We start from the raw sequence: 10,666 nt of genomic DNA, 5'->3' as shown, positions 1-10,666 counted from the left end.
TAATCGCGCCGCCATCCCCGCGCGGCGGCGGAGGGATACGCGGCTGCGGGCGGAGGGATCCACACGGCGGAGCCGCCCCGGGCAGGGCGAGCGGCGGGCGGGCGGGAGGGAGGGAAGGCGTGAGGGAGGCAGGGCGAGGAGAGGGGCGAGCGATGCGGCGCGGCCGCGCGGGCTGAGGCGAGGCGGCCCCGCTGCGGGCACGACGGCGGTGGGCAGCGGAGCCGGTGCCGCGGGAGCGGCGGCGGAGCGGCGGGAGAACAGCTGGGGAGGGGTCCGGGGGGGGCTCCGGCCGCGGCGAGGGGAGAGAGCGGAGCCTGAGGGGAGCGGCCGGCGCGGGGGAAGGGCGAGGCTGCGGGGCCGGGCGGCGTGTGCCGGTCCTGCCGCGCTCCGGAGGCGCAGTTTAGTGGAAAAGGGAAGGGGGTAGAAAAGGGAAGCGGTTTAAAATAGCCCCCGGCCGTTCCAGGGGGTGGCTCCCCGGCCGTGCCGTGCCGTGCCGTGCCGTGGCGGGGGGGGCAGCGGGGCTCTGGTGCAGCCGCAGCCCGGGGGGCTTGGCCGTGAGAGGGGCGGGGGGCTCTGCCCTCGCTGCTCCCCTCGCCCGCCCTCGGGGCTTTTTTGTGTGGGGAAGGGGCAGGATGAGCTTGCGGAGTTTTGCTGGAATTTCTCCTTCCTTTCTGAGGCGCTGCCGCCGCTGAAGCAGATTTTTCCCTTCCTCTCTTTTTTTTTTTTTTGTCTGATGCAGAATCCCAGTAGCTAGGCAGCCTCCCTCTTTTCTTTCCTTCCTTCCTTCCACCCCTCCGCTATGTAGGGAGGGACAGGCATCAATGGAAAGGCTGAAATACTCGTAGATGGACTCGCGGATGCATTTTTTCATGAAAGAGGAGGATAAATCCCGCTTGCCCCTGCACTGACTTTTTTATTGCTGTTGCATCGCCTGGAAAAATGGGGTTCCCTCGCTCCTGCTGAATCCTCGGAGCATTCCAGAGAGTTGCTGCAGTGAAGGACTTCTCTGATTTTTTTTGCATCGGAGGAGCTGCATTGATGTTAAGCATTTTTTCGTAAAATGGAGAACGAGATCTTCACACCCCTTCTGGAGCAGTTCATGTCGAGCCCTCTTGTCACCTGGGTAAGCGTTCATTTTGCCTCCCACGTTACTCGTTTTATTTGCTCATTGTTTGACGAGAAGTGCCTTGCGGCAGAGAGCGAGGTGGAGTTAATGCCAGGGTGGTGATGGTGAGCGTTGTGTTTTAGGTGAAGACATTTGGACCGTTAGCTGGAGGAAATGGGACCAACCTGGAGGAATATGTGGCGCTGGTGGATGGAGTGCATCTGAACGAAGTCATGCTGCAAATGTGAGTGTGGGCAGGCGCTGCCTTGGGGTTATTTTAATTTTTTTAACGTTTTATTCCTCGTGTGTTTTTGCTTCCTTGTGAAAAATCCTTTCCTTGCCTCCCGGTGTTGACCTTGGGAAATTTTCTTTTGTACGTGACACGGTCATGTGGTGAGTGAAGAGGAGGCTTGGGAGCCTGGCAGATCCTGGGCACAGTTCAGTGTCCGAGGGATGTATTTGCAGGATGTATGGTGTGATACAGGCTGAATCACGACTGTGGAACTTACTGGAAAACGGGATGACTGTAAATGCTTTCCCAGATTTCCACCGAGGGGCACAAAGGTTCATTCTGCTGTTAAATCGTGCTCATAACCAAAAATTCGAATAAATTTGCGTGGCTGATAAGATTCTAATCCATCTCTTGGTCCACGTGACCTACAACTTGAGGATGGCATGCGAGTCACACAGCGTTCACTGAGCAGAGGGACTGGCCTTTAACTCCTTCCTCTTTATTTTCCACCCTTCCAAATTGGAGTAGTGAAGCTGATATTTTGAGAGCACAGGGGATATTCTGGCTGCAAACCCCAGAAGAACCATTTTAATGTGGGTTTATAAGCTGTGCGTTGAAAAACTCCGATTGTCAGAAGGATTCCTGCACAGTGGTTTTTTTGTTAATCATCATTTGGACTGGAATGTTGCCCACTACTGTAATGCTGGAGAGTAACACTTCTGTCAGGTGGCTGGTGATAGACTCATAAAAGTGTTACTAGTGCAAAAATTTCTACATACCTTTTTTTTGGGGGAGGAGTATTTTATGTCTTTACAGAGAAATAAGGCTTTTTGTTTGTATAGGCGTGGAAAACCGGGCTTGTGGCTGGAAATTGGGTACATCAGTGCGTGAGCAGCTTGTGCTGGCAGCTGCTCCTCAGGAATACTGCCCAGGGATGGGCATCCTCTCGCTCTGTTTGCAGTTTTTACTCCTGTTTAAATGGACTTTAATGGTTTGTGCTGTTGGGATTCAGCTTGTGTAACTAATCTGTGTCAAAAGAGCATTAACCTACCGCATTTTAGTGTGAACTCATCTTTTTGCAGCCACGGTTTTCTTTGCCACCTACCTCTGCACAACCAAAATTCCAAGTATTCACTCAGAATATTCACTCCAGTGTGGAGAAACATGGAAAACTTTCCAGAAAAAAAAAAAAATTCCTGAATCGATTCTGGCACGTTATTTTTATTTTGCAATTTATTTTTTCCCTTGGGCTACATGTAACTTAAATATCTTGTCAGCTACATCCATGCATTTAACATGCAGAGTTTCTATTTGGTAAAAAAAGTTTGGCACCTGGAAGGCAAATTGAGCACCAGAACATGGTGATTCTGAGGAAGATAGTCTCGGAGTTAAACTTTGTCAGGAATTTTTCTTAGCCCTGAGCGTAAATTGGTACCTGACAGCTGTTTGTCGAGTGGAAAGCTTTTTGGGAAGGAACATTCCCATGCCTGAGGCACCGTGTGTTGAATTTGGCTTTGTGCATCTTTGAGCCCGTGCCACGATTGCTGGAGTTTACTCAGGAGGTGCTGGGTGCGTGGGTATGAAAAAACACCCGCTGGAGATGGAAACGGAAAATAAAGTGGTTTGGTGAGGCAGAACAGTTCGAAACCACCTTAACCTAGAGGTGAATGGAAAAGGACCGGTGTACAAATAAAATTAGTGTTGGAAGTGTGTGCCTACCCTGGAAGGTGTGTTTTATTAAAAATACAGATTTTTTTTTTGGAGGTGAGATTGGTTACTGCTTAGAACTGCCTTTCATGACGGCGTTCAGATTTTGGGAAGGTTCAGTTTGTTTGGGGTTTTGTGCCAGGACTGAAAGAGGGGAAAAACTGTTTCATGTTTTGCAGACTGATCCTGTCAGTGGTGAGGTCACTGTGGAAAGCTGTGTTCACTTCCAGTCCTGTTCACTCTGAATATCCATTTATTCATTTGCAAAAACCTTTCAGAGAGGCAGCCCCAACTCATCATCAGTAGCACTTATTTCCAGTCTTTCTTTTATTTTTATTTTCCTTTAATTTTTAACTAGCACGTGTTGAGGAAATGCGGCAGAGAAGTTTGTGTCACGTGGCTTCAAAAGAGAAGTATTTTCCGTCAGAATGTTGGGATTGGGTTTTTTTTGTTGTCGTTGTTGTTGGTTGGTTGGTTTGGTTTGGGTGTTTTTTATTTTTAAAGCTCTCAGGGAGTTCAGATGAGAGCAAGATCTGTGGTGAGGAGCTCTGGCACTGGGGGCTGGTGGAGGTGCTGTGGTCCTGCTCCATATATATGCTTAAACATTCCCTGTACTCTTGCCTAATGTTGGAAAACCAAAATCTGTGACCGTAAAAGTGAGTGTTGCTATTGGATTAGGCATGGTTTGCACACACTTACACAGGCAAAAAAAAAAAATAAAAATAGTGGCTTTGTTAGTTAGGGAAGGTTTTTTGTTCGGTTGGAAAAGAGTCAATCCTGCCCTCCATCAGCTGCAAGTGACAGTTTGTCAGTGCAGGATTTGCTTCTCCTTGTGCTTGTCTGGATCACCTTTTTTTCCAATAACTGTAGTGATTCAGAGGAAATAGGTGTGAGCGTTGGCATAGCTGCAGGGTGCTGATGGCACTGAGATTGTAGGGTCCATCAGCACTGAGTTTATTAGTACCTCATGCACGAGAGGGGAAAATTCATTGCATTCCTTGTCTGTCTTCTGACTTTTTGGACATTTCTGAACACGTGAAAATTGCACAGATTCCATTCAGTGTCCAGTTATGTCTCTTCCTTTGTTGGAGATGCTACAGGCTAGTTTAATGATTGCTTTTTTTTTTTCATTTTGTTTTTAATTAAGGAGAGTCCCAGTGTTACAGTATCAGCCCCTGACTTGAGAGAATGCCTCTAATTTCCTGTTTAAATTTAGGCCCAGTTCTTCAAAAGTATTGGGTTACTCACCTTCTGCTGGGATCAGTCAGCATCTGATCCTCGTGCATAGAAACCCATCTGTCCCTCTGAATCTGAGCCTTCATCTTTGTGTTCTTTGGTGCAAAAGGGGGTCACGCTGCTTGCAAATCAATCAGAGCGCAGAGCTGGCTGCTCTGCCGGGCAGGCAGGTGGGGGCACATGCCAGGAGCACCTCCTGCATTTACCTCACCTCTGTCTCGGGGTCCTTCTGACATGCTGAAGGCAAGATGTGTTGTGTGCAGTGCTGAAATCAGTGAACCACTCTAACTCGATGGATTAGTCACCTGTTGCACATCTCTGCACAACTGCAGGAAAATAATACTGACTTGTGCTAGAGATACTTCTCCAGCACCTGGCTGGCATCACCTCAGGGTTTTTTAATAGTCTGAGTGAGCATTGTGCTGTTTATGTTCCTCTGATCCGAAAAAATCAAGGTAACTTTGCGGAAACACTTCATTTTCTGAGTGCTGTTTAATTTACATTTTTGATAGGTTCTCGTTCTCTGATATTTAACTGAATTCCAAGAGGATTGTGTAAGAAATGCTGAGAGTCTTGTAGTATGAGCTGTGGTTCCCAAACTGACAAGGGTCTTACTAGTTCCTTTGAATAAAAACAGACAGCTGCAAGTAGTTACAAGATTGGGGCTTTCATTACGTTTACCACCACCATTAATATTTGGTCGAGCAACAAAGGCTCGAAACTGTATTTTACTTTTTTTTGTTTCATTTTTACTACGCTTTGCATTCGTGGAAAGAAATCTGGCTTAGAGGAACTCTTGGCCACAGACTGTGTGTGCGGGGTTGGTAACGTGCAGACCCAAACTCCGAATTCATTTAATCCACCGTCTGGGAAACCTGGCTGCTTGCACCCCAGCGTGCCATTTAGAACCCTGCTCTTCATTTAATGCATTAACCAGTACTTTCCATATCAGTTGCTGCATCCAGACATGCTGAAAGCGGCTTCAGAGGGCGAAGTGTTTAATCCTCCTGCTGTTTCTTTCCCCTTTTGCTGCTCTCCCCCTGCTTTTCCCTGCCTGGATCCCGTCTCGGGCTGTTCCCAGCGCTCAGATTTTCCAGGTGGCCGGGCCGTTTCCTTGCAGGGCCCTCCCTGGCGATGTGTGCCCAGAATGCTGCCCTGGCTGCTGTGCCAAGCTCTCAGTCTCCCCTTGGATGCTTTTTTCCAAGCTCTGCCGCCTGCCAGCCCCTACTTCTGGCCTGCCTGCATCTCCCCCTGAAAACTGGACCAGGGCTGCAGTGCAGCAGCCAGCTGCCTGCTCCGGGAAAGGGAGCAGGAACGGCCTCTCCAGGCCAGTTAACTCCTTCTTGGGAACGCCAAGGAGCACGAGGCAGCTCCTGACTGCGTGGGGAAATGGAAAAGAGGAAAATGAAATGGGTGGCTTTGGCTGGAGGAACATTTATTTTAGGAAAGGAGGTCAGATGTTAGGAAGTCTGCTCGCTTTGTGGCAGCGAGTGGATTTGATGGACACGTTTCAGACGGGTCTCCATGGTGCAAGGTGCATCTCATTCTCACAGTTTGGAGCTGTTGCTCTTCTCTGCAGCAGCAGGGCCTAGGCTTTTCTTCAGGGAAGATGGATTTCTAACAGTAATTTTTCTGTTGTAAATGGCCCAGCACAACGTGCAGCGTGGTCAGGACTGTTGGGATTAAAGCCTTTTGTTTACAGGAAAGGGAAACATAGTTCTGAGGGAAATGTTGAATAATTTGGGACTGGAACATCTGCCTGCAGGGAGCTCTGAACTTGGCAGATGAGGGGGACGTGGGCTGATAACCTGCACTCGTGAGGGGCTTGATAGGAAAAGGGAAGAAAGTGTGGGTTAAACATGGAATGCTGGAAGTGTTTGGTCTTGGCTTATGTCTTACTAGGGGTTTTTATGCATGTGTACCCTTTTCCACAGCTGATGTCCCCTTTCCTTCATCCTGGCTGCGCTGATTTGCTGAGCAGCAAACCCTTCTGTGCTTCACTCTCTTGTTCCTCACAGAATTTTGAAGATTAGGAATTAAATCAACTAATCTTCCTCTACATGTATACATCCACTTCTTTTCTCTCTCCTTCATGTGCTGTCTTGATTATCTTACTTTGTCTCTGTCTTCCTATTTCTTTTGATAGTGTAAGACTTATCCCACCCTTAGTCTGGGCTGGTAGCTGGGGCCAGGGAATAAAAGATGGATTAAAACCCCTTTTTTAATACATACAGAGGTGTTTGGGGGGATCTACCTACCTGTTTAATGAATACCCATCTCAGATCTGAAATCAAAATAACTTGTTTCAGCATGGAAATTTGGCCAGGCATCGCTGTGCTCCGATCTTTCTTTTAAGGACTAACTATGTGAACTGACAAAGTGGTTGCTAAATCAGGCACATCTTATCCTGTGCCAAATCTGACAGGCTTCTTTCTAGATTTTTCTCGTTTTCTTTCTTCTGCTGAGAAGGGAATTTGAAGGTTTGTGCTCTTTCGTACGTTCCTCTTACTTTTGGTTCCTCTAAACTCAACACCGGTTTGTTCCCTTGTCTTCCCACTTTTCCCCGTGTAGTGATTATTTAGGGGTCAAGGAATTTTGTTGAGCTGCTGGTTTGTAGAGCACATGGCCTCAGTGGGCAGAGATGATTTGGGAGTAACTGTTTGAGTCCGTTTGGGAGTTTGCTTTGTTTTGGAGTCCGGTGTTTATCCCGAGGATGCTCCAGAGGCAGTTGTTGTTGAGCAGTGTTTACCAAATGCCTCTCCCTGGTTTCATGGGATTAGTTGATGCCAAGGCATTGAATGGAAGCAAAGCTGCTGTTTGACCTAAGTGAAAATTACCTTTTGTTGTATTTTTACGGTGGGAAATGGTGAGGGAGGAACTCGGAAACGGTGTGTCCCGTATTCCTGGCCAGTCCTGGAATCTGTGCTGCACCTCCAGACACGCTCCCAAACTTGCTTCCTTTCCTGCAGTGATATGAGACGAGACCACTTAGGTTTATTGCAGAATGTTATCTTGGTTTGAGCTTCAGGGAGATATTTGCTCCAGTTTTTCTTTGTGTGGTATCTTTGTTTTTCTTAAATAAGCCCTTGAGCAAGGAGCGTCTGGTGTAATTTCCTGGTAGCTTGGGAAGGCGCTTGCTGTGTGTTCAGTGTTGTGTGTGCTGGACCAAACCAGAATGCAGACACTACTTGGTGTGTCAGAGAGTGGAGACAGATGTCATACTAGGCTAGAAATTGGGATGGACACAGATGAATATGTGTCGTTTATTGCCATGAATTTCCTCCTGGAAGGTTTATGTCCCTTGGTGGGAAAGGGAAATGCTGAAGTCGTGGTGCTCTAACCAAGAGCGTTCGGTGGAAGTCGTTGCGGTGCAGTTTTTACAGCTGAAGATCTTTTCGGTCACGAAAAGGGCAATATCTGGGTGGCTTTGGTGTCGCCTCGCTTGGCTGATCACACACAGTTTCCTGTGGGTTTAATGCTCTGAGTGCTGAGATGTTTTACCTGTGGTCAGGCTGCTTTGACTTGGAAGCGCCCGCTTGTTTTGAGGGTTTATAGCTCCAGCGAAGCTCCAAGGCGAGAGCAAAATGAAGGAACGTTTTTCCAAGTCTTCCAGAGGAGAAACTGGTCTTGGTAGTGCTGTGATGATCAAATAAAGCCAAGTACAGGCTGCTGTGGTGCTGCAAGTCTGGTAGGGTGGAAAAAAAACCCTTATACAAACGAACTACTCCAAAGAGGGTTTTTCAGCCTTACAGAAAGAAGACTGCCTAAGTGTGTGTTGTATTTAAATTCTGCATAGCCATTTCCCCCTTTATTCCTATTTTAAGGGTCTTAGAAAGCAGGTTAGCCCCACAAATGCCATTTGCTCAGGGCAGTAAGTGTTTATTGTCTCCTCCTCTGTACTGCTGGCTGCCTCCTGTCACTGATGCCAACCTGCTGGCCCCGTCCTGCTGCTTTTCTGACTGTTGCTGATGCTCCTTCCCGGGTAATACCTGGGTGTTTGCACCATGCTGTTCCCCAGGTAGCTTGTGGAAGCATTTTCTGCCCTCAGGGTGCTGTGATGTTCAGTGCCAGGTCACTCTGCACCTTGTGATGCAGAGCTGGGAGCGCTGAGCGCTGGGAGTTCATCTGGTTGTTGTCATTGTCACAGGATCCTCGTGGGTGGCGATGTTTGCAGTGCTTCCGTGCTCGGTTGCTTTCAGGTGTTAATCCCAGAGTCAAGGAGTTTTCAGTTGCTCTTTTAATTGGTACTGTGCTGAATGGATCTTAAAATTTGAACTCATTTCAGAAGTCATTTTCCCTGAGAGGGAGAATAACATGCAGTGCTTGAAGAAGTCAGAGTTTCAGTATTCCCGATCCTCAGTAGTTTGTTCCCATGCCGTGTCCATCCCTGACCTCTGTAGCCTGTGCACTCCTGCATCCTGGGCACCTTTTGGCTTTAGCTCAATTTGGGAAGTGGTGTAGAGCAAGTCCTTCAGCATTTTCACTCTCCCTTTTCCAGCAATTGCTGATACTAGTTAGAAAAGCCCTCAGAAACTGACCAAGCAAACCAAGAGGATACTTAGAGTTGTTGGAGTGAAGTGTGTTTGTCAGCCTTTCTGGTTCTCAAAAAAAGCGTTGGTTTGTTCACGTTTCCTCTAGAGCTCTCAAATTTGTAACACCTGGGTGTGTTAGTTTAGAGTGACAGTGTTAAGTGTTCTGGGATGCTTTGAATCCTCCAGGTTTTGCTTCCCACGAGTAGCACTTTTCACTTTGGTGGAAGCCAGTTTACCTTTTGCAGGCTGCACGTTGTCACTGACTGTTGTGGGGAGCTCAGTGCTGTCAGCAGTGACTCACTGGGTTCAATTTGTGGCAGAAAGCTTTTATTTTTTCATATGGTACTTTTTGGTGTGATAGGAAAAGAGTAGTCAAGCTGAAACAGTAATAATGAAGTTATTTCACATTAGTGTTGCTAAAAACAGAGGTTGTCCTCTAAACTTTGAATTCAGCGTGTGGTTAGTGAGTGACAAGTGAACTGGTTCCTCTCTTCTCACACATTCTGCTCACCTGCAGCATCGTGTCGCTGTTAAAGAACAGAGAAAGGATGAAAAATAGATCTGGGCTGTCGTGGGCTCTGCTTTGCTTAAAACCTCGAGAGGGAGAAACTAAAGCTCAGCCAGCGGGCTCCTGAACGTGGCATGGTTTTGGTGGCTGCTGGCACGATCCCTGTGAGTGTGAGGGGCTGTCCCTCTGTGCCGCTGTCACCCTCGCCGTGGGGTCCCCGGCAGGTCAGGACAGCCCCCGGGGTGCCGTGCAGTGGGTGGGTGTTGGTGGGCAGGGGAGGCACGGGGTGAGCAGGCAGGACAGCCCCCGGGGTGCCGTGCAGTGGGTGGGTGTTGGTGGGGAGTGGAGGCACAGGGGGTGAGCGGGCAGGACAGCCCCCTGGGGTGCCGTGCAGTGGGTGGGTGTTGGTGGGCAGGGGAGGCACAGGGGGTGAGCGGGCAGGACAGCCCCCGGGGCACTGCAGTTCCAGCACAGTTCAGCCGTGAGTAATTAGGCAGCTCCTGCAGCAGCAGTGCCAGCTCCAGCGCTCGGCACCGGGCAGTGCCCCAGGAGCAGCTCAGCCTGGGCAGACGCCGGGAGCAGGGACGCTCTGCGTGTGCCCACGATCCACTCGCGTGCTCTTGGCACAGCTCCCTGCCATCCCCACCAACCAGCCCATTTGTTTTAGGCCAGTTGGTCGTGGGGGTTTTTGTTGTGTTTTTTAAAGTAGGCATTGGGCTTCAGCCTCCTAATAGCTTATGATGGTGGTCATAATCCTGGGAAATGGGGTTTTGTGCAGGGGCCAAGAGACTTTGGATGTTAGACCTACTTCCTAAAGCTCCCGTTATCACGAGGCAAAAAACGTTTGATGCAGCTTTGGACTTGTGGCTCTCAAGCTTTGCCAAGTGCAGAGTTAGAAAAGGGTCCTTAAAGTGAGTTTTAGTACCTCGTTTTGTGGCAGAGCGTTTGGAATGATCCCCCGGGTGTTTGAGCAGATGTCTGCAGGGATACATGACCAGTTGAACTGTGCCTGGGCTGGTGCTTGAGCAGGATCATCTCCATACATTTACATGTTCTAGGTTAGGGCCAGAGCATCCTTCTCCTGGGTCCCATGTAAATGCCCAAAGTTCCAGTGGCTGAGCAGGGCTGGAAAGTGAACCCTTGAGCATCTCTGGGGTGTAACATCCTCATCAGGTGTGCATGGGGCAATACCTGTGGGCATCGTGTCCAGTGCCATCCACACCCTGCAGCCTCAGGGCTGGCACATCTTGCACGGTGCTCTCCAGGAGGGACAAGGATTTTATTGCCTCTGTGGACAGTCTGTGTGAGGAATTATTCTGTAGGGAAGGTGGATGCAGGAGGAGTTG

General features: G+C 49.0%; 1 protein-coding gene across 13 annotated transcripts in view; it reads left to right on the top strand.

Annotated features, from left to right (window-relative positions):
- Nucleotides 1-323: 323 nt before the first annotated feature.
- The window catches only part of CCDC88A (coiled-coil domain containing 88A), a 66,151-nt gene continuing 55,808 nt past the window's right edge, over nt 324-10,666 (top strand). For 10 of the 13 annotated variants that reach the window (XM_027901658.1, XM_027901662.1, XM_027901661.1 and 7 more), the window contains exons 1-2: nt 326-1,123; nt 1,249-1,349. In XM_027901658.1, coding sequence (XP_027757459.1) covers nt 1,061-1,123; nt 1,249-1,349 — 164 coding nt within the window. In that variant the 5' untranslated portion in view covers nt 326-1,060. Of the gene's footprint in view, nt 1,124-1,248; nt 1,350-10,666 lie in introns of all 13 variants that reach the window. The other 3 variants (XM_027901650.1, XM_027901649.1, XM_027901651.1) reach the window with 2 other exon arrangements.

The sequence above is a fragment of the Empidonax traillii genome, unplaced genomic scaffold, assembly GCF_003031625.1.
Source record: "Empidonax traillii isolate 1590-97213 ecotype Southwest subspecies unplaced genomic scaffold, ASM303162v1 scaffold804:size347002, whole genome shotgun sequence".
NCBI classification, from domain to species: Eukaryota; Metazoa; Chordata; class Aves; order Passeriformes; family Tyrannidae; genus Empidonax; species Empidonax traillii.
This window is presented reverse-complemented; position numbering and strand designations above follow the sequence as displayed.